The 22,117-nt window shown below is 33.0% G+C and overlaps 1 protein-coding gene across 5 annotated transcripts in view; it reads left to right on the top strand.

Moving 5' to 3' along the window:
- Positions 1-22,117, top strand: part of GPHN (gephyrin) — a 547,122-nt gene that overhangs the window by 340,734 nt on the left and 184,271 nt on the right. For 3 of the 5 annotated variants that reach the window (XM_040226252.1, XM_040226254.1, XM_040226250.1), the window contains 2 exons: positions 5,564-5,698; positions 21,323-21,379. In XM_040226252.1, the coding sequence (XP_040082186.1) occupies positions 5,564-5,698; positions 21,323-21,379 (192 nt within the window). The remainder of the gene's footprint in view (positions 1-5,563; positions 5,699-21,322; positions 21,380-22,117) is intronic. The other 2 variants (XM_040226253.1, XM_040226251.1) reach the window with 1 other exon arrangement.

The raw sequence follows: 22,117 nt of genomic DNA, 5'->3' as shown, positions 1-22,117 counted from the left end.
ATGAAAATGGAGAGATCACAACAGACAACACAGAAATACAAAGGGTCATAAGAGACTACTATCAGCAATTATATGCCGATAAAATGGACAACGTGGAAGAAATGGACAAATTCTTAGAAAAGTACAACTTTCCAAAACTGAACCAGGAAGAAATAGAAAATCTTAACAGACCCATCACAAGCACGGGAATTGAAACTGTAATCAGAAATCTTCCAGCAAACAAAAGCCCAGGTCCAGACGGCTTCACAGCTGAATTCTACCAAAAATTTAGAGAGGAGCTAACACCTATCCTACTCAAACTCTTCCAGAAAACTGCAGAGGAGGGTAAACTTCCAAACTCATTCTATGAGGCCACCATCACCCTAATACCAAAACCAGACAAAGATGCCACAAAAAAGAAAACTACAGGCCAATATCACTGATGAACATAGATGCAAAAATCCTTAACAAAATTCTAGCAATCAGAATCCAACAACACGTTAAAAATATCATACACCATGACCAAATGGGCTTTATCCTAGGGATGCAAGGATTCTTCAATATCCGCAAATCAATCAATGTAATACACCACATTAACAAATTGAAAAATAACAACCAGTCCATTCTAAAGGAGATCAGTCCTGGGTGTTCTTTGGAAGGAATGATGCTAAAGCTGAAACTCCACTACTTTGACTATCTCATGCAAAGAGTTGACTCATTGGAAAAGACTCTGATGCTGGGAGGGATTGAGGGCAGGAAGAAAAGGGGACGACAGAGAATGAGATGGCTGGATGGCATCACCGACTCGATGGACGTGGATTTGGGTGAACTCCGGGAGTTGGTGATAGACAGGGAGGCCTGGCGTGCTGCAATTCATGGGGTCGCAAAGAGTCGGACATGACTGAGCGACTAAACTGAACTGAATAGCTATTAAATAAAATTTAAATAAAATTTAATAAAAATTAAAATATTCTGTTATCAGAATACATGATGAAGTTGGAAGGCAAGCTGCATAGTAGGAATGGATATTTATATCATATAAAACTGATAAAAGACTTGCTATCCAGAATAGATACAGAAATTTAATAATTAAATAAAAAGAATGACTCAATAAGGGGAAAATTGGGCGAAAGACTTGAATAGGAACTTTATAAAAGAGAGCATCTAAATGGCTGGTAAACATGAAAAAGTGTTTATTCTTATTAACAATGAGGGAAGAAGAAAGCCACTTTAAGATATTTTACTGTCCATCACATCTGAAAAAATATTACTGACAATACTAGGTAGAGCTAAGTTGTGAAGTAAGACAAATTGTTACTATTTTCTTTTGATAGACTTTTAAATTGGCTTAACCAATTTGTGAATTTGTAAAAGACGATATTCACAGCCATCAACCAGCAGTTCTGTTTCTGACTGTATATATCCTAGAATTAATGCATATGGGAATTATGATACATGAACAAGAGTCATTGATAATGTCTCTAAAAAGGAAAAGTTACAAACACTCTGTAACAGAATAATTGGCTTCCATTATTGATTTTATTTATTATTGTAAGAATTCACAATGATCATTGAGAATTCCTTTGCCAATGCCTTAGTTATCCTCCATGCTCATTCATCAGTGCGTTTATTCCAGATGTTTATGACTCTCCTAGAGAGATCTTTCCCACTTGTATTTCCCCCTTTTCTTGTCAAATAGACCTTTATTCCAAGCACCAAAGAAAAGAGTATTAGTGAATGTCTTTTTCTCTCCCCACAAATTTTGCTGCTTTATCATCCCCACTTGCTTCCTCATTTCTACTTTTTCTGGTTTACTTGTAGTATCTTATATAATTGTATATCTTATACAATTGCTAGATCCAAGGACATCTTTTCAGCTCTCATCTTACTCCTGTTCTCTCCAATAATTGATGTTTGGTAACATCTCCTAACAATTTCTTCTCTTTTCTCTTCCCTTATGTTTACTCTGTCTTGATTTTCCTCTTTTGTCTTGATTTTCCTCTTTTGTCTCTAACAATTTCTTAAAGATAGGAAGACCAAATAATTTATCTTCCAAACTGAAATACTTTCATACCATCAACCTTTGGTCTTTTACATATTTTCCTTGGATGACCTGAAATATTTGCATGACTGAAACTGCCACCTTCAGTGATAATTCTCAAAGTATATGTCCAGTCTAACTTTTTCATGACTCAACTCCAATAGTTTATTGTCTATTTCCAAACTAGTAACCCAAAAGTATATACATGACAATATTTTTAATTTTTATTCACTTATTTATTTATGTTTTTGGCTGTGCTAGATCTTCATTGCTGTGTGGGTGTTCTCTGATTGACATGAGTGGAGGCGAGGCTATAGTTGTGGTGTGTGGGCTTATCATGGTGTCTTCTCTTGTTGTAGGGCAAAGGCTCTAGGGCGTGCAGGCTGCAGTAGTTGTAGCGCGTGGGCTCCGTAGCTGTGGCTCCTGCGTTCTAGAGTAAAGGCTCAATAATTGCGGTGTACAGGCTCACTTGCTTTGTGGCATGTGGAATCTTCCTGGACCAAGCATTAGCCCCTTGTTATCAAACGTGTATCCCCTGCGTTGGCAGGCAGTTTCTTATCCACTGTACCACCAGGGAAGTCCCTGTACCTCACAGTTTAATCTTACCGTCTCCCTCAAATTTCCTACTCTTTTGTTTATTGAAGGGGTGGAGGTGAAAACTGTGTGTGTGTCTGTGTGTGTCTGTGTGTGTGTAAGTCTGGAAATCACACATGTATACTACTTTGTGCAGGTGCTTCATTAGGCACTGGACATACAGTAGTAGCAAAACCTTAGTTCCATCATCATGACAGTGCATTCTGGTATGAGAGAGAGACATTGACCAAACTAGCATGCATATAAATGTAGTATAAGTGTGGGTAATTTCCATGAAGGAAAGAAACATGGAACTATGTGAAATACAGTAGGGGCATTTGACCTTTTTCTTCCCAATACTTGGCCTTTCTTATTAGATGTAAGTGGCAATATATAGCTCTTCTAAATTAGAGAAGAGCTTCTACCTCTGTTTCTTAAAATACTTATTGCAATTCAGTATTTAAGTGTACTAGCAAATGGAACCATTTTTCTTAGAATTCCCACTGCTTTTCATCATAGTTATCCAGATATTGTTCATAAATCACAAAAATTAAGCCCAGAGATTGTGGCAGTACCTTTGGTATTGAGGATGTAGGTACAGAAACTAAATGAAAGAGCACCTGTGGACGTAGTATTTCCTTTGTGAGAAAGAGATGATGTGTAAAGATAAAGAGTGCCTTTCTAGTCACAAATTCTGGCTGATGTTTTCTTCTTTATACATCCTAAGTAATATTTTGATTGAATGTTAATTGGTTATTCTTTCGTCATATATATTTCCCCTCTTGTGCATAAAATTTGGAAGTGGTCAGCTTGTCATTTTGAGATTAAAAGACCTATAGTCACTAGTACTAGCCCAAAATAAGAACTAAATTATACATAGCCCTAAATAACAAATTTTATAATCAACATAAATATTAATAATTTTAAAGACAAATAATCCACAGTATTTGTCCTACATTTGTATGTTTTTACAGTAATGATGTTCACTTACATCAGTTAGTGTATAACATAATAATAACAATAGCTAATATTTATTAAGTAATAACTACTTGTAGGGGCTTCCCTGGTGGCTCAGAGGTTAAAGCGTCTGCCTGCAATGCGGGAGACCTGGGTTCGATCCCTGGGTCAGGAAGATCCCCTAGAGAAGGAAATGGCAACCCACTCCAGTATTCTTGCCTGGAGAATCCCATGGATGGAGGAGCCTGGTGGGCTACAGTCCATGGGGTCGCAAAGAGTCGGACACAACTGACCAAGCAACTTAACTAACTAACTAAACTACTTGTAAGTGCTAGATAATTTATATGCATTATCTTATTTAGCCCTCAGTAGTAATCTGGTGAGGTAAATGCTATCATTTATCCACATTTTTTGGAGAAGGCAATGGCACCCCACTCCAATACTCTTGCCTGGAAAATCCCATGGATGGAGGAGACTGGTAGGCTGCAGTCCATGAGGTTGCTAAGAGTAGGACACGACTGAGCAACTTCACTTTCACTTTTCACTTTCCACTTTCATGCATTGGAGAAGGAAATGGCAACCCACTCCAGTATTCTTGCCTGAAGAATCCCAGGGACGGGGGAACCTGGTGGGCTGCCATCTGTGGGGTCGCACAGAGTTGGACACGACTGAAGCGACTTAGCAGCAACAGCAGCATCCACATTTTTTAGATAAAGGAAATGACAGTTTAAAAATTATATCCATCAGTATCCCAGCAGAAGTCACAGTGTACCTAAATGGATAATTGTGAAGAGTTTAGTAAAGGACTATGATATTTATAAAAGCATGGGAAGATTTTAGAGAAAGCAACAAAATATGATTCAGCACCCTGGAACTAGTAGTAATTGGTATCATTAATACTCCTAGACCTAATGGGGCAAAAAAGAGAGCAGGTAATTGGAATGCAGAAAAGAGCAATAAGCGCAGGTCATCTAACAGGACCTCTGATCTTAGCCAGCCTACAGTGACCTGCTGGAGAGGAAGCCAAGGGAATAAATATCAGACCTTATTCTCCCCCAACTCTTCAGTTTCCTGATAGTACTTCTTACCTGACCCAGCTAGAAATCAGAGAGCACAAAATAGCTTGTTGATTCTATCTCTACAGTTTAGCTTGGTCCAGAGAGAGTGAAGAAGGGTGGAGAATGAATCTGAAAGGGAAATGGAAAGTATCTAGGAATTAAATAGGTGTTAAATGACAGAGCTAGTATATGAATGCCAAATACTTTACTCCTCTCTACAATTCTATACTGCCTCATAAAAAAGCTTTGATGAAATATTATTTGAAATATTATTTGGCCAAGGAAAATATATTGAATCTGAAGATTTCTACCTTATCCCAAATTTTTGGATGCAATCATACTTAATTAGTTAGACCAAATATCTGAGAGCTGAGCGGCAAAGGGTTTCAGTCATTTAATGTCTGACTCTTTGCGTCTCCATGGACTGCAGCATGCCAGGCTTCCCTGTCCTTCACCATCTCCTGGAATTTGCTCAGATTTATGTCCATTGAATCAGTGATGCCTTTCAACCTATCGTCCTCTGCCACCCCTTTCTCTGGCTTACAGTCTTTCCCAACATCAGGGTCTCTTCCAGTGAGTCAGCTCTTCACATCAGGCGGCCAAAGGATTAGAGCGTCATCTTCAGCATCAGTCCTTCCAGTGAACATTTGGGGTTTATTTCCTTTAGGATTGACTGGTTTGATCTCTTTGAAGTCCAAGGGACTGTCCAGGAGTCTTCCCCACCACCACAATTTGAAAGCCTCAATTCTTCAGCACTCAGCCTTCTTCATGGTTCAACTCTCACATCCATACAGGACTACTAGAAAAACCACAGCTTTGACTATATGTTGACTATATGTGCCACCGCGCACCGCCCCCCCCCACCAAAAAAAAAAAAAAAGTTTGGTGTGGGTATTGATTTTGCATGTGATTGGTATTTTCAGCATATTAAACCATACTTCTTCCTCTTGTTCAGATTCCAGACTCCATCATTTCTCGTGGCGTTCAGGTGCTCCCACGAGACACAGCCTCCCTCAGTACTACTCCGTCGGAATCTCCCCGTGCTCAGGCTACATCTCGCCTTTCTACAGCTTCCTGCCCGACACCAAAAGTAAGTATAGTTCCTTGGTACCTTACACCTGCTCTGCTATGTACATCTGGGAAAACTAACCAGTATTTCCCTCTGCTTGTCAAGGTTGGATTGCATGTAAGATATTACAATGAAAAATTAATGGGCTATAACATAGATATCACCTAATGTTTCACAAATTGTTGTATTAGGCCAACAATAGAATAGAAATTTCATTCAAAATGCCTAACCTCACAGCTATAGGTATCACTTTCTGTAACTCCTGTTTCTTTGTTGTAGACTTCTTATTTTTTAGCATACTTATTTGTATAGATATGCAGTTATTTATTTATGCAGAGGGTGAATGTGTTTCTGGCCAATAAACAGCAGGATTAACAAAGGAAAATGACGTCACCAAAAGGATTTTTTTTTTAACTTGTCCAGGCAGGGGTAACTCCTTGCTCTAGTATCATTCCAAATTTTTCCAAACATATTCAACTTGGAATGTTGCTGCCTAATATTTGGAAACAAATCTAAATTGATAGAAAGTTTTAATGCCAACCTTTGGGGGAGGGAGGAAGTATCTTAGTATTTATTTTTTATAATTTTTCCCAAGTACTGAAGCAGTGAGCCAGGGAGAGGATTAGATATTTATTTGCTGCCTGACATTTTCATGTGTGTGATAAACTGAGTAGCAAACCTAATTATGACTATGATACTTTTTCTTAGAATATCTCTTCCCTGTAAATTAGTCATTTGTAGCTTCAAGTTTCCATAGGATGGATCTACTATTGGCATCAGAAGCAAACAGTAACATTCCTTCTTATTTAATAGGATATGATTTTAGCTATCAGGCTATACAGTAAATTTATTTCAGAAATCTGTAGGTAATTTTTCAAACTATGACTTTTTCACTGTCATCAGATTTAAGGATTTATCTAACTACCTTCCTCAATTCCAGCTTTTCTATGAGTTTTATGACTGTTATTGTTGAATTTAACTGGAAGTGATCTCAATCAGTCCTTGAGATGTGTAGTGCTTTTACATTCCATGCTACATCCTTTTTAGCAGTCTTCAGAGTATGAACTGTTGAATATCATTTTTAGACTTGTGTCAAAAGTCACTGATAATTAATTGTATAGTTAAAAAAAATGAGGTCTTAAATCTTCATGAAGAAAAACTATAAAAACATTCTAGATATAAAATGTTTGTTATATGTTCATACATTGAATGCCAGCCAGCTGAATCTTTAACTGAAGGAAAACATGGAGTTATCAAGACATAAATTGGGTAGAAGAATATCGTCCATATCTTACAAATTTTTAAAACAGAATGATTTATTGTTTGACTTCACTAAATTCCAGCTGTATAAGTTTACTCATTTATGAAGTCTGGGAAACAATTAAAGCTAAATGTTAAGTCCACTATGAAAGACTACTCATCCATCAAATATTAAGACCTTAATGATTGGAATGTGGAATTATCTAAGACAGTATATTTTTCTTAGTGTTGTACTGTGTACATAAATATTGAAAACTAAGTTTTTTCTAAGTTCTTGGACCTTATTAAAACTTCGGAGTTACATTTTATTTACCAGGAGAATATTAAATACAGTTAATAAATGCAGTTATTAAATACAGTTTTAAAAATTGCTCCAAAATCCACATTTATTATTTTGCTTATTTCAAAACCTTAGGATAACAAGTGGCTTGTCTTGATATTTTTCCATAGATAACACTTAGCTGTTCAAATTGACAATTAATTCAAGTAAAAGTTATTTCAAAATCTTTTTTTTTTTCAGAAATTTTTCTTCTTTATTTTTGCCTAGGAATATGATTCTGTTTCTTTTAAATAATTTTACAAACACCAAAATGTAACCTCAAAGATAAAATTATTGCTTTGGTATTATTTAATTTTAAAATTGAACTTTTAAGGGTGAATCAGAGTAGTAATATAATAGAAAAACTAATTTGAATACTTTTTAAAAAGAAGTGAAGACAATCAAATTATTCTTTCTATTGAAAATCTCAAATTATAAGACTGCTTAATTAATGTATACTAGATGCTTTAACAGAGAAGGCGATGGCACCCCACTCCAGTACTCTTGCCTGGAAAATCCCGTGGACAGAGGAGCCTGGTGGGCTGCAGCCCATGGGGTCACTAAGAGTCGGACATGACTGAGTGACTTCAGTTTCACTTTTCACTTTCATGCATTGGAGAAGGAAATGGCAACCCACTCCAGTGTTCTTGCCTGGAGAATCTCAGGGTTGAGGGAGCCTGGTGGGCTGCCGTGTATGGGGTTGCACAGAGTCGGACACGACTGAAGCAACTTAGCAGTAGCAGCAGCTTTAACATGTACTTTTATATCAGTGATAGATGTAATCTCTTCCCCCATAGAGTTTACAGTTTAGTCAAAGGTATGCTGAAACAAATAGGTATTTTTAAAATAAATTTATCTAAAATAACCTTTAAAATTATATTAAATAAAAAATAAAACCTTTAAAATAACGTAAAAATAACCTTTCAAATTATAATAAATATACTTTTATAATAACTTAATAATGATACATTGAAATTCATGCTAAGAAGTGAAAAAGTGTAGTAGAAAGTAAAAGGAGGGAAATCTCAGATTGGATGATCAGAGAAGGCAGCTCTTAGGAGTAGCATTTCACCAGGAACATGACAAATGGTGAAAACAAAATAACAGCTTTTTTGCCAGGTGGAGGTTTTGAGAATTAGGTTCAGCAATAATGACCACGTTAATGGTAGTACTCACGAATCAAAAACTCTCTGTAAAACCTCATTAGTACACGAATAATCTAATTCAGTGACTTCAAAATCCAACTTCAGATCAGTTCTTCTTTATTTTAAATAGTGATTTTTTCCCCTTTGCATACTAAGTAAAATTCAAGGCCATAGGTTTTAGCACATAAATATATTCTAGATAAATTAATTTTATAGCATAACAATGTAAGGCAGAGAAGAAATAAAAATGAAGGTCAGGGTTCTAATTTAAATTTTGGGTAAATGATGTTGTTAACTATACTAAGGAATGAAAAAGCAAAGGAAAATTGTTAATACATTTTGGTTTTGAATGTTTTCAGTCTAAGATATGAGACATCCCAGGGATATTATCTTGCACAAAATCAGAACACAAGTTGAGTCTGACATCATTATTGTTACTACATCTTGGCTGGAATGTTTATAATTTAGTACATAATACTGTTAGCCAAACCCCATAAAAATCCACCTCCCATGTTTCAGATTAAGCATGCAATCTGTCATGTGCAGAAAAAAATGTGTAAATACGTTTTCCTTACATTGGAAATACAATACCATCAAAAAAGACCAACACTAGAAAGAGCACTTGACTTGATATTAGAAGTCCTGGTTTCAAATACTGGCTTCTCTACCTAATAACTACACTGCATTAAGCAAGTTGTTCAACTTCTCTGAGCTTTTTGTCTGTAATAAAACTGGTAATCCTTGCCTGTCCAACAAGGTTATTAACTATTAAATAAGTCTTTGCCTGGTGCTGGGAAAGCAGTGGTGGGCAAATAACACTGTTCTTGGCTTTATAGACAGATAAAGCAGGCAACTATAAATTATAATAAAGTCCAATAAATTTTATGATTTATCAGCAGAAGTACAGAATACTCTGGGAATAACCATCAGAAACACTTATCCTAGTCTTTGGGAAAATACGGAAGGGTTAAATAACCAAATTATGATTAAAAACTAACAGTTCTAACCTTTTCCTCTGTAACATTTTATCACGGGGCAGCATTTAAGCTGGACACTTCCTGTCCAATTGTATGTATGCATCTATTCCTGTTAGGTCAACAACTATAATGTTGGTATTACAAATTATTTTGAGTTCACATTTTATTTGCTCTCTGCAATATTTTATTCTAGATTGTGCTTTAATCCCTTAAGATTCTCCACCTATAGTGAAAACATGATCTATCAAGCAAACCAAGTCTGGATTTCCTTTTCAGTACACTCGTCACAATCTCATAAAGACAGGGTATTATCTCTTCTAAAGTTCCATATAGAATGGCATTGTTTGCTGGGATGACATATTTCCGTATATGGGGAAATTCATTTCTCCTTAATATCTGATATTTTCTTTTCATGAAATCTAACTGAAATGACAAGTGATTTTCACTCCTTTAGCTTGAGGACTCTGTGAAATGTATTTTAACAACAAACTTGAGATTTTAGTCTTACATTGCCCTAAGTAAAATAGTGCCTAAGCAAAAAAGTCAAATAGTATATAGATTCTATGAATGGGCAATCTCTAGAGGACTCAAATTCTAAAATGGTAATTGTCTCCCAAAAAATGGTTTGCTAAAAGGATAATTCTATAACAAATTCTGTTTTAAAGTGAATATGATTCACAAATGTAATAAGTTCTGCTTTTCAGTTATGAAAAGCAGCAGCATCTCTTTTAGAATCAAGAGGCTTGACATAGAGAATAATAACCAGAACTGAAAAGGAAAAAAAATCCAGACTTTCAATCAATTCACCACTCCCTATCAATGTCATCAAAAAGAGAATTTTTTACAAAGACCAGTTCAATTTTCCTTTTAATCCCTAAGCATCTGAAGTTTGACTAAAATAAATAGATTAATAAAGGTAATCTCTGCACATACTCCCTTGTACTTCAGAGTTTAGAATAGAACTTTGTGCACGGACTAATCAGCATGTTACTTTTTCTCTTCTTAAATAGAAAATATAAATTAATTTCCCTATCTAATTAAAGTTTATAAAATAATTTTTAAATATATATTAAAGTATCCTTATGGAGTATGTGTTCCTTTAATAATAATGTCTAATCTTATATTCAAACAAAATGCAGAATTATAACCTCTCTAGGCTTCTGTTATTGTCCTTTGAGCAAAGGAATTTAGATTACTCCGGATAAAGAATATTTTCTTAACTCACAATTTTTAATGTGTATATCTGAAAGGGAGTGGATTCCCTTTACATATAAAAATGGCATTATTTGATCTAGTATCAAGGTAATATTTTCTCTTGGGTTTTTTTTCCTAGTGATACTAGTTTTTACCAACTAGTCTATATTATCACCACTTTCCTTTGTGAACACCAAGATGATTGTGTAATATGGCTAGTTCATTGTTTCCCAAGTCTTTGGAGACTCAAGAAGTTCTATAATTCTAGCCTGAATCAGGACACTGACTGAGGCCTGCAAATTATTTTCTACTGTTTTTGAAAGCCTAAAGAAAATTAGTAAAACTACACTGACCATCAGGTTTCTTTGCTTTTGTCTGAAGTCATATCAGCATTGGCACATCAACAACTGTTCAGCTGTTAATGACATTGTAGAAGTGTATGGGTTCTACATGTGGAGTCAACAAACACCAAAAAGGTTGGAAAACATTTTGAATTAATAGTTATTAATATAATTAGTGTAATTAGTTATTAGTATAATTAGTGTAATAAAATGCATCTCTGGACATAAAAATATAAGTTTTGGTTAACTATCTCATGGAGATGAGGGTTGCTGAACAATAATATTCTCAACTTTGTTGGTCAGATCCATCAGTTCTCAAACTTAATAGTCTCAGGACCCCTTCACATGCTTAGGAGTTATTGAGTACCTCAAAGGCTTATTTATGTGAGTCATAGCTGATGATATTTATTGCACTGATAATTAAAACTTAGAAATTTTTTAAATGTTATTTATTTACTTTAAATTGAGAATAAGACCTTTCTATGTTAATTTAAATAATATTGCTAAGGGTAAAAATAATGTTTTCCAAAATTTAAAAAAATCTACTAGAAAGGATGACGTTGTTTTACATTTTTTTCCTATTCATTTCAATGTCTGGTTTAGTAGACGACAGCTGGATTCTCACATCTGCTTCTGTACTCAGTCTGTTGGAATATATTGTTTTGGTTGAAGGAAACAAATCCAACCTCACACAGTTATGTGGTTAGAAAATAAAGGGATATCTCAATAGCCTTTTCATATAATTGTGGATATTCTTTGATACTACAGCAAAATTGTTCAGTTGATAATATATTGAAAGTTAGTTAAATTGTAGAATTTAGCCCTGTCAAGGGCCATTTCATACTCCAATATATTAAAATCTTTTGGACATACTGCCATATATGAAATAGATAAACAGAGACCTACTATATAGCATAGGGAACTGTATTCAATATCTTATAATAACCTATAATGAAAAGGATCTGGAAAAGGATGTCGAGATATATATATTTATAAATGAATCACTTTGCTATACACCTGAAACTAATGCAACATTAGAAGTCAGCTATAGCTCAGTAAAAAGTTGTTCATTCTGGGGAAAAAAAAAAATTCATTGGTCGGTCCTGAATGTTTAATGGATCTTATATCCAGGTATGTTTTTGTAATGTATTTTTTTATCACATGGAAAATATAAGTTCTTCCAAGTGTTTAGTGTATCAAAATTCATTTTCATTAATATAACCACCAACTCATTAAAAACTCCTTGGAAGCATTGGAAGCTCATGGTGATATCCATTTTCCATAATTTTAATTTTTGCTTAAAACATAGAGTTTTATCTTTGGCCAAAAAAAAAGCCAACAAACCCTGTTTGTTTTCCCGAAGTTGACTGTCTCGTTTCATTCATTTTTAAGAAAATGTCTATCAAACATCTAAGTCTGAATAGCCATAGTTTGTGAGACATTCTTTCAAGCAAAAATAGTGTTCTGTGCAAAACCTGGCTAGTTCAGCTTGCAACTCAAACTATTGCCTAAGTTCTTTAACTTGAGACACCTGTCATTCTTTGTTATACAGCAGAAGTGTTTTATTTCATTCTTCCTATTTGTCACACTCAACAGACAAATTTTAACTAAATTGAGTTAGTATTTACTGTTTCATTGAGAGGACAATGTTAATGAAACTGTTAGGACACAAGGGTGAATAATACAATAACTGTTCACACTATTTGTATCCACTGCCTAGATTTCTACTGTAGTACCAAACCACCATTGCTTTTGTACCATCATTTCAATGTCAACATAGTGTTAGAGGCAAATAATATATTGGTATTATTATTAAAATCATTTGACCTTGTGGAACCCTGAAAGAATCTCAGGGACTCTCACAGGTCTGTGGAACAGACTTAAAGAACCACTGGTATAATCAAATGAGTGTAGTGCTTAATGTTTCTTACAAAGCATCCTGGGTCTCTTTTGTTTAGACCAAGTTGCAATGGTATTCTCATTCCAGAGATCTTATCCTTTATGTCAATGACCACCAGTACCATGCTTAATATAAGTGACTCACCCTGACTCTGATCCAGATTAATTCTAGGAAAGGGAGCAGAGTTTCTCCTCCCTGACTCAAAACAATAGAAGACTTCACAACGTCTTTTGAAGATAACAACCAGAAAATACATCTCCAGCTAGCTTTACTCATTTCCAATGTGAAACTACTTCTATATTTGTACAGCAACTAATGTTTCCCTAGAATCTCCTTTCTACTTATAGGTACACATAGAGTCCTCTTTTAAGCTATAACTTAGTTGATGGAAGATAATTTTATTAGGGATATCTTTGGGGATGACGTCCTTTTTTATAATTAGTTTGGAACATTTTAAATTGATGAGATTTTTTAAATTGGTGAGATTTTTTAAATAAAAATATAGTTTTCAGCTTTCTAAAAAATCATCTTAATATTACTAGGCCAGATGATATATATTAATACTCAACTGGCTTTCTTTATACCTTCCAGGCTACTTTACTTGTTTGCATTAAGTACCTGGCTCCTAGAGACTTTTGAGTAACTTATTTCTACTCTCATTCGTTATTGTCTATTTTCTCCTCCTTTATAACAACATTTTTTTTTTGCTATTTATTCTAGTTTGATAGAAAAACAGATCTTTGAGACTTTAAATAAAGAGTTTTCATATCTTTTCTAATAGGAAAGTCACTTTCCAGTGTGGTAAACTGTTTCATATTTTAAAGAAAACTAAAATCAGATAGTAATAATATATTTTAGCTGTGAATTTTGAGTTTACAAATTATTTTAAATGGTTGTTAGTATTCTTAACATTCTGCTAAGTATACAAGATTTACCTTGATTTTTATTTCTTCATTCATCTGATTAAACATCCCCTCTATGTACAATGAAAATTGAAAATGGAATTTCCCCCATCCTTTTCTTAGCATTTAATGTTCACAGAATTAATTTATCATTGAAACTAAGTATAACTTAACTGTGAAATGTACAATCACCACATTGAAATCTGAGCTGCAAATGAAATTTGATTAGCTAGCCTGAGAATATATAGTTAACAAGAAAGTATTAGCTAATAGTTAACAGTTTTATAGGTTAGACAGTCTACAAGTGCCATGGTCTTTTTATTATTATTATTTAAGAAAAGTAATATACATGATCATTTTAGAAAATTTTAAAAATTAATATAAGCAAAAACAAAGAGAATTCCTGTAAGACCACCTTTAATAACAGCAGCTGTTAAAACTCTGCTTATATCATCCTGGGTTTATTTTCCTATGCATTCAAATATTTCATATAAATGGATCATGATGAGAAGGCAGTGATTAAGAGCTCAGGTTCTGGAATCTGACAGGCTTAGCCTTGAATCTCAGCTTTTTCAGTTACTATAGCTTTCAGAACATTACTTCATCTCTATAACCTTAGTTATCTCATCTGTAAAATGAAAAATAATAATACCATTTGCCTCAGAGTTAATTTAAGGTTTAAATTTTAAAATGCATATAAATCAATGACTACAGTGTTTGAAATATAGGAAATTATCACTAAATATTAGCTATTGTTATTGAACTATAAATATTATAACCTATCTCATACATTTAGTAACATTCTTTCCTTTCTATGTCATGAATATATTTCCATGTTTTTAAATTAACATGTTTTAAATTATCATTTACAATATCAATCTTTGTTCAGTATTCTAATTTGTGGGTATAGCATAGTTTTTTCACCAGTCCCTATTTTGCATATTCTAGTTGTTATCTATTTCCTAGTCTTACAAATAATGCTGTGATAATCTTCTGAAAGTTAAATATTTTAGAGTCTTCTCTTAATTAAACATAGCAACTTGTATTAATTCTACCTTTGTTGGAAGTATATGCCAGACTTTTAGGCCCATGGTTCCCATAATTCATATGGATCATTTTTGCATCTTCGTGAATTCAATTTTAATATTCTGGAAGAAGCAGTTTCTAACATTTGCATTTGACTGATCTGCTGATGGATGTTTAAAAATTATAGATCCAAAGTTATTTGAAAAGTCAACAATATTGAGTATGTAAAAGTACTGCTCTTTCAGGCACTAAATATTGAGCCCTGGTCTGCCACTTTATAACTTTGTTAGAACTAGTAGACCTCAGTTTCTATATCTGTAACATCATGATAGTAAGTTAAGTAGCCTATAAAGACCTTTGCAGGCCTATAATTCTATTCTTTGAAATAAGTTTCTATACAGACTGAATAAATATTATCCTTCTCTTTAGCCCTTCTCTCTGATATTATGTTAATGTCCAATTAATGTAAAATAATTTACATTTATTTCAGCTTTTCCATTTCATGCTGCTACATAAAGATTATTAACTGAAAATATTCTAACTTTGTTTAAGATCTGTTTCATTTAGTTCAAGCTTTGTCTTTATTAAATGGAATATTGTTTTCTCTTGGTATTCACTAGCATTTTGTCTAAGTTTTGGATGATAGGGGACTGAAAGCTGTAGAAATACAAGGAATAATGAAATTAATACTTTCAGCTTAATTTAATATCTTTGATTCCTATAAACTTCTTTCTAAAAGTTTAGAATATGTTTTGTGTAAAAGCAGCTCAACAAAATAATCTGTCCAATCATTATTTCAGTAGCAGAATTTATTAGATATAGCCATAATTCAAATCTATATAGTTATCTGGCCATGTCTCATTCATGACTTTACTAGAGAGCATATCCCAAACTAAACTATTTCTTAGATCTTTATATTTTTAAATGATACATATACCAAAATTTGCCAGGTAGGTTCTTGCCCAAAACTTCAGGATTATCTGCTCTCCCTTTTCATTCTACTTTCATTCAAGATACAACACATGTTAATTCAGAAATCCATTCAATGAGTATTTTTAGTGTACATTATGTCAAATACTGGGCTAGGTTTTAGAAGTATAGTAGTGGATAGACTTACTGAACCTGACCCTAAAGATCTTATAGTGGAGCAGATGTGGGGAAAAAAATTACAACGAATCTATCAAAGCTTTGATAGTATAAAAGAGCTCGTCTCATCTTATAGGGTAAAAAATTAATAAAATGAGTAAAGGGCTGTTTACTTAGCCCTTTGTGAAACAGTAAATAGCTGTTTCACAAAAACAGAGAAAATCAGCAAAGAAATATGTGGGGGAAAATGTACTCTCACTAGAAATCTATTAAAATTTTTGTAGTCAAATTGATAACGTTTTAAATTATAATCACTGCTAGAATGAGTAGGGACATGAATATTCCTAGTCACACTAGCAGAAATATAAATTTGTATGACATTCCAAGCAAGCTATATATTTTTAAAATATTTTGTTTAACCAGTGGTATTATTTCCAGAAATTTTTGGTGGAAATTATCAAGTGGAGAATGAAAGATTTAATTATAAGATTATTTATCACAGCATTATTCATATTCATGAAACAGAATCAACCTTAACGTCTGTGGTTAAATAACTTACTATACATATGTATATATGAGTTATTTATATAATCTAAAAAGTCATATTTAGGAATATTTAATGGCATGGGAAAATGCTCAAAATAAAATATGTAGTTTAAAAAAGTAGTAAACAAAATTAGAGATTAAATTATAGGTTATTTTATAATCTAAATTTTTTACTAGAGCAGAAAAATATAAGTTTCTCTGGTTTTGTTATTTAGACAGGATCTGGTAATGACAAGGATGGGTGTCTTTTGCCTGCTTCATAAAGCCAACTATTTGCTTGTGTTTATAATTGTATTTATACCAGGGTATTTTTATATGCAGGCTAAACCATTCTATTCTTAATCTTATTGGATAGAAAAATTATATTTCAGTTGAAGTTTGAATACAAACTTTTTTCTATCTGCTATATAAATAATAAATAATTCTTCAGAACATACACTATACTATTTAAAAGTTATCTATTCCAAAGTACCTAATAACTCTTTTATACTGCACCTATAATGGGCTTCTTAATTTCTTTATAGACAGATAAGAAATTTGGGGAAAAAAGATCATGGGTTGAATTATTCTCTAGATAGTGGGCAGGAAATAGCATGCTTAAAAGTCTAATTTTGTATAGATTGCATGATTTCAAAGTCAGAGCTATCATAGAAACTTAGGGATCAAAATAATATGTGTAATAAATGTCTAGTAAAATAAAAATATTTGAAATGATAATAAACCATTAGAAATCATAGCCTTTCAAATAAAGGATTTCCTAAGTATACAATTTTTTTGTAAGCCAGGGGGCAGTTGGTAGATCTGTGACTTGCTACCAAGATTCTTATTTTTGACTTCTTATTTCTTCATTATTCTTTGCAGTATTTCCTTGATCTTCTCTATTCTTTTATTGGTTTGCCTTTCTCTAGAAACGCATTAGATTATTTTTCCTTGATGCACAGAATTACTGCTTCTCTTATTTTCATTTCTTCCTTCCTTCTTTTTTACTTTGCCTTAATAAATCGCAAGTGAAACAGAATTATTTTACATGAAGCACCAGTTTTACTGAAAGGCCTAAAATATAGTGAATTGAAATATTAACCAGATCCCAAAAAGAATTTCTTTATTCACAAATTTGTTTAAATTTTGAATTCTGAAGTAAAACTTTTTAAAAACCTCCTTCTCCGATCATAACTATCAGAAGGAAACTATAGCTGTATCAATATATGTTAAGTGATATTGGTTAGAAGACAATTTCTAGGAAAAAAGTTTTATTTTCTGTCAGTGATACCCATACTTTTTTTAAAAAAGTGGCATATTAAAAATGTCTGTTTCTCAAGGTAGTTCTAAACGTAAATTAGGTAATTCTAAAAACAAAACAATTCAGTCCCTTGGACAATCAAACAGAACTGTTTTTTAAATCTATACAATCTTAATCTAAATCAATATAAAATATATTAAGGGAGAAAAAGGGGAAATCTACATAAGTTATTCTGTAGATGAGAGGCCAAATTTAATGAAGAGATCTCAGAGCCAGATAATTTAATACCAGCTATTTACTTTTTTAAAAATTATAGGTCTCTAGAAAGCTAGTGATCCTAAGACCTGAGTTCTCTCATCAGTAAAACAAGTGTATAAAATATGTAACCTTTTCTCATAATTCTTCAACAAAATCTTGCCACTAAAAAGAAGTATTAATGCATACACCTAGTGACATGGACACTTACCTTAACATGACTTTTACAGTCCAAAAATTTCTTGAAGTTTCATATTTTGTTTCAAAAATTAATATAAAGATGATTTTATACTCCAAAATGTTGTATGTTTGCCTTTGAAAAAATATTGACATTTTGTTTACAACTACTTATTATTGGCAGGAGAGATAAGGGTGAGATGGGGTAATTTTCTGCTTTGTTAATAATGGAAATACTTTTACAGTATTTACAGAGCTCAGTTTTGGAGAACCAAGCTAAATCACAGGGAATCAACAACTCATATTGTATGAACATCCAGGCATTTCCTTTTGTTGCATAGTATATCTATAATTCAAGCTCTTATTTTAAAAAGATGAATACAAATAGCAGTCTTTTCACAATTTTAGAGGCCACATCCTCTTAATTAATTCCTTAGGGTAGATTACCCAGTAATTAATTGCTAAAGAAATATTCCCAGAATGCTGCCAAAGAAGTGATACAGTGCAGTCTTCTCAGACAACTTTTAATGGATATCTTGTTAATATATTCTAGCTGAGAGGCTGAATAGAAGATTGAAATGATTTTGATCCTCTAATTTATTTCTTTTACAATCTCAGTAAAAAATATTTACAGAAAGACCTAATAATTTTAACCAACCTGTAATCCCTACAGTTCTTTACATCCAGTCCTCAAATTTCATTTATATTGCAATGATCTTATATGTAAACATTTGAAGTTTAACCTCTTTTACTTATTGATGGAGAATGTTTAGTCTCACAGAAAAATATATATCAAATTAGCTATCATTGTGAGGCTTTTATAGTTGTAATAAAGAGTGAATTTCATTTTATCCAAATGCTAATCTTTTATTTCTTTTACATTCTAATCAAAGTAAAAAAGTAATCAGATATTTGGATTAGCTGTGAATTTCTTTTATTTATGCTACTCCATGATAACTGATGATTAAGTGTTGACTAGAATAAATGAGACCATTATATTTTAAAATCTATGATTTGACTTCTCTCTACAACTCAAATTTTATATTTACAAATTCTTTCTGAAGTTTTTCAATATTAGGCATTATTACCTGTGTCAGGAGCCAAAAAAAAAAAAAAAAATCACATGACACTTGAATTACAGCCACTTGTAGCGCTGATAAGCACATTGGTTTCCTAAAGTCTTCCTCTTAAGATAGTTAAGAATTTGCAAAATCAGATTTAAACACAGAAAATCAGTGTCAAGCATTGACAGATGAGCTTTCTACTCCTAAAAATCTTTGTTTAATTTGATGTATAGTCTATTTTTCACATCCAGGGTTCATGGTGATTGTCTTTTCTTATATTTCATTCTTTAAACTTCTGTACTAGCACTTATATTTGGAATTGAAATGATTTAGGAAGATTTTCTTCCATGCATTAGTATAGTAACAAAATTTCTAACATAAATTGGGTAGATAGACAAATAGACACACAGGGACCTGTATACTTAATACAGCCTCTTATAAACATCAGGGTTTTTTCCAACCTATTTATTTCCAGGCCTATTAAGGGTACAACTTTAAAGTAGAAATCAGGAATGGTGGATGTTGGTCTTGGCTTTGTCATTAACGTCCTATGTAACCTTGACTTCCTGTTGCTGGACTTGATGTAATTTTAAGCCTTCCAGATATAAAAGATAATGTAGAAAACGGTGTTCATGTGTTACTATTAATATACAATAACTCAGTTTCTAAACATTTTTAGAAAGCAACATGAGGTATTAGACTATTTTTATATAAAACTACATAGTTTATAATCAAGATTTTGTGAATATCAATTTAAAATGGAAAATAGCTTTTGATATAAAGATGTTCTCTGAGATCAAATAAAATAGCATGAGAAAATGACTACACATGAATGCACTGTCCATCAGAGGCCCTTTATTATAGAATTTTGCTATTCTAATGAGTATCCATTGTTTCTGAATTTGAGAATTTTTTTCAACTAAAGGATGAGTAAGGATCAGTGATTATCTTTAGGATATAACATTTAATTAGTCTTGAATTAATAAAGACTATATCAAGTAAAACCAAAAGTTGACTCAGTTCTTATGGACCAAGATGCTCTTTTCAAAGTGAAAATCCAATTTTCTCAGATATTCTTAGTATTTCTCAGTATTCCTAAGCAATCTCTTTATGCTATCAAAGATATCATAAAAAAATATAAAACAGTAGCCTGCCTCCAGAAATTATAATTTTGTAATATGGTCAGATTTCTTATTTTTCCTGAGGACTTTAACACTGGGAATTGGTTATCACATGGATACTTCATCTACTGTCTCCTAATACAAGCAAGACCATTACAACTAACTCGAGCTATGCTGGTCTGAATGGAGACCGTCATCCTGCACATGAAGGAATCCATAATGTAAAAGCACTTGATCTGAAGCTTCCTTTCAGTCTCCCCTGACTCTTTTTTTCAGTTTGTAACAATATTAGTTATTGTTACAGCTCCATTAAAATAAAGGCAAAGAGATTTCTTGTTTATAGTTCATCTAATAAAAACACTTTGGGTTTAGAATCTTCCTTTTCTCATTTACACAGTTATTTGAAACAAATTTCTAAAAAAGCAGTTTTATTTTCTTTTTTGTTGTCTTACCCAAGAGGAAAATTCAGCTGAAATAACTGAAAGTTTTGAGGGAGTGAATGTATCTAACTTTGGTCTGGCATTAAAATTTTCTGGTTGGGCAGCACAATTGTTTAATTGGGAACCTCAGTGACAGCTGAATAACCTCAGTGCTTGGGTCAGCAAGCAGAGGAACTTCACTCTGTCACCTATCAAGAATGATGCTTGTCAAGACTGATCTCTCCACTTACGGAACACTCATGCATCTAGTAATACCACTGTTGCCTTCTGATATTACAATGGAATAGACACTAAAAGAGACAAAGTTTTCTGCATAGGTATATTTGTAATTCTTTGTTTTTTGTAAGCCAAATGCAAATGTTTAACACTACGCCAGATACTGCTTCATCAGAAGTCCCCAAGATAACCAAAAGTAAGTGCCCGTTTCCTCATCTTAGGAACAGAGTCATAACAAAGACTCAATTCTAGCAACCAGCCTATTTGCAGAGCATGTCATATAGCCTCTGGGTTAGTTACTTAACTCCTTGGCCTCCTAAGACATATCTCAGAGTCGATTGATGTTTTTGCATGTATTATTTACTAATGTTTAGAAAAATTTTTAAGTTCACTTTTTCTTTATTCTGTCTTTTTTACCCATCTTCCCTCATTGTAGCAAATTAGACGGCCGGATGAAAGCAAAGGAGTTTCTAGTAGAGTTGGATCCCTCAAAGTAAATATGTTTCTAACATTTTTTGGCAAGATTTCGTCTATAGCCTACACTTCTTCCTTTTTGGAGGGTGGAGGGAGGAAGGGGGCTTTTTCCATTTTTCACCATCCCATTTTGTTTTATTTTAGTATTTTTATTGGCTGTTGGGTCATATTTTCTTTTGTTTGTTTCAGCTACACATAGAGCAACCAGCTGAAGGCAAGCTGTCAAATAACTAGCTTTGAGTGGCACCACAAACAAGAGAAAGGGCACCTGCCTCATTTCAGGTGCCTATAATTTGGGGTTCCAGAGTAAACCGTTCCTCTGATTGATGTCACTGACTGTGTGTTAAGTTCCTGTTACACAGAGAATCAGCATTTATTTTCAGATTGTTATATCCCCCTTTTTTTTTGTTAAAAGTAATTAAGTGTATTTTAGTGCCATTGCCATTTGTAGTTCATTCCAGAAAAATAATTGTTATGAGTTAATAACATGTATCACATATATATAAAATCTTAAGAATTAGAAAAGGAATTTCATATGATGCTATTATAGTGAGCTCACATATAGCTAATAGTAAGCACTCTTAATCCCCTTTGTTTTATTTGTCAAAAGTTAAAAATTGATATAATATTCAAAAGAAACTGATATTTATCTAAATGTTTGCCCATTTGTATATGTGGCCTACTAATATAGCACTTAAGATTTTTGATCTAATGGTACCATTTGGTAGTTGTTAAATATCCATTTGGTCAATATGTC

Source organism: Oryx dammah, unplaced genomic scaffold (genome assembly GCF_014754425.2).
Source record: "Oryx dammah isolate SB20612 unplaced genomic scaffold, SCBI_Odam_1.1 HiC_scaffold_26, whole genome shotgun sequence".
In the NCBI taxonomy this organism is placed as follows: domain Eukaryota; kingdom Metazoa; phylum Chordata; class Mammalia; order Artiodactyla; family Bovidae; genus Oryx; species Oryx dammah.
Note: the sequence above shows the minus strand (reverse complement) of the source record. Positions and strands in the feature narration are given on the sequence as shown.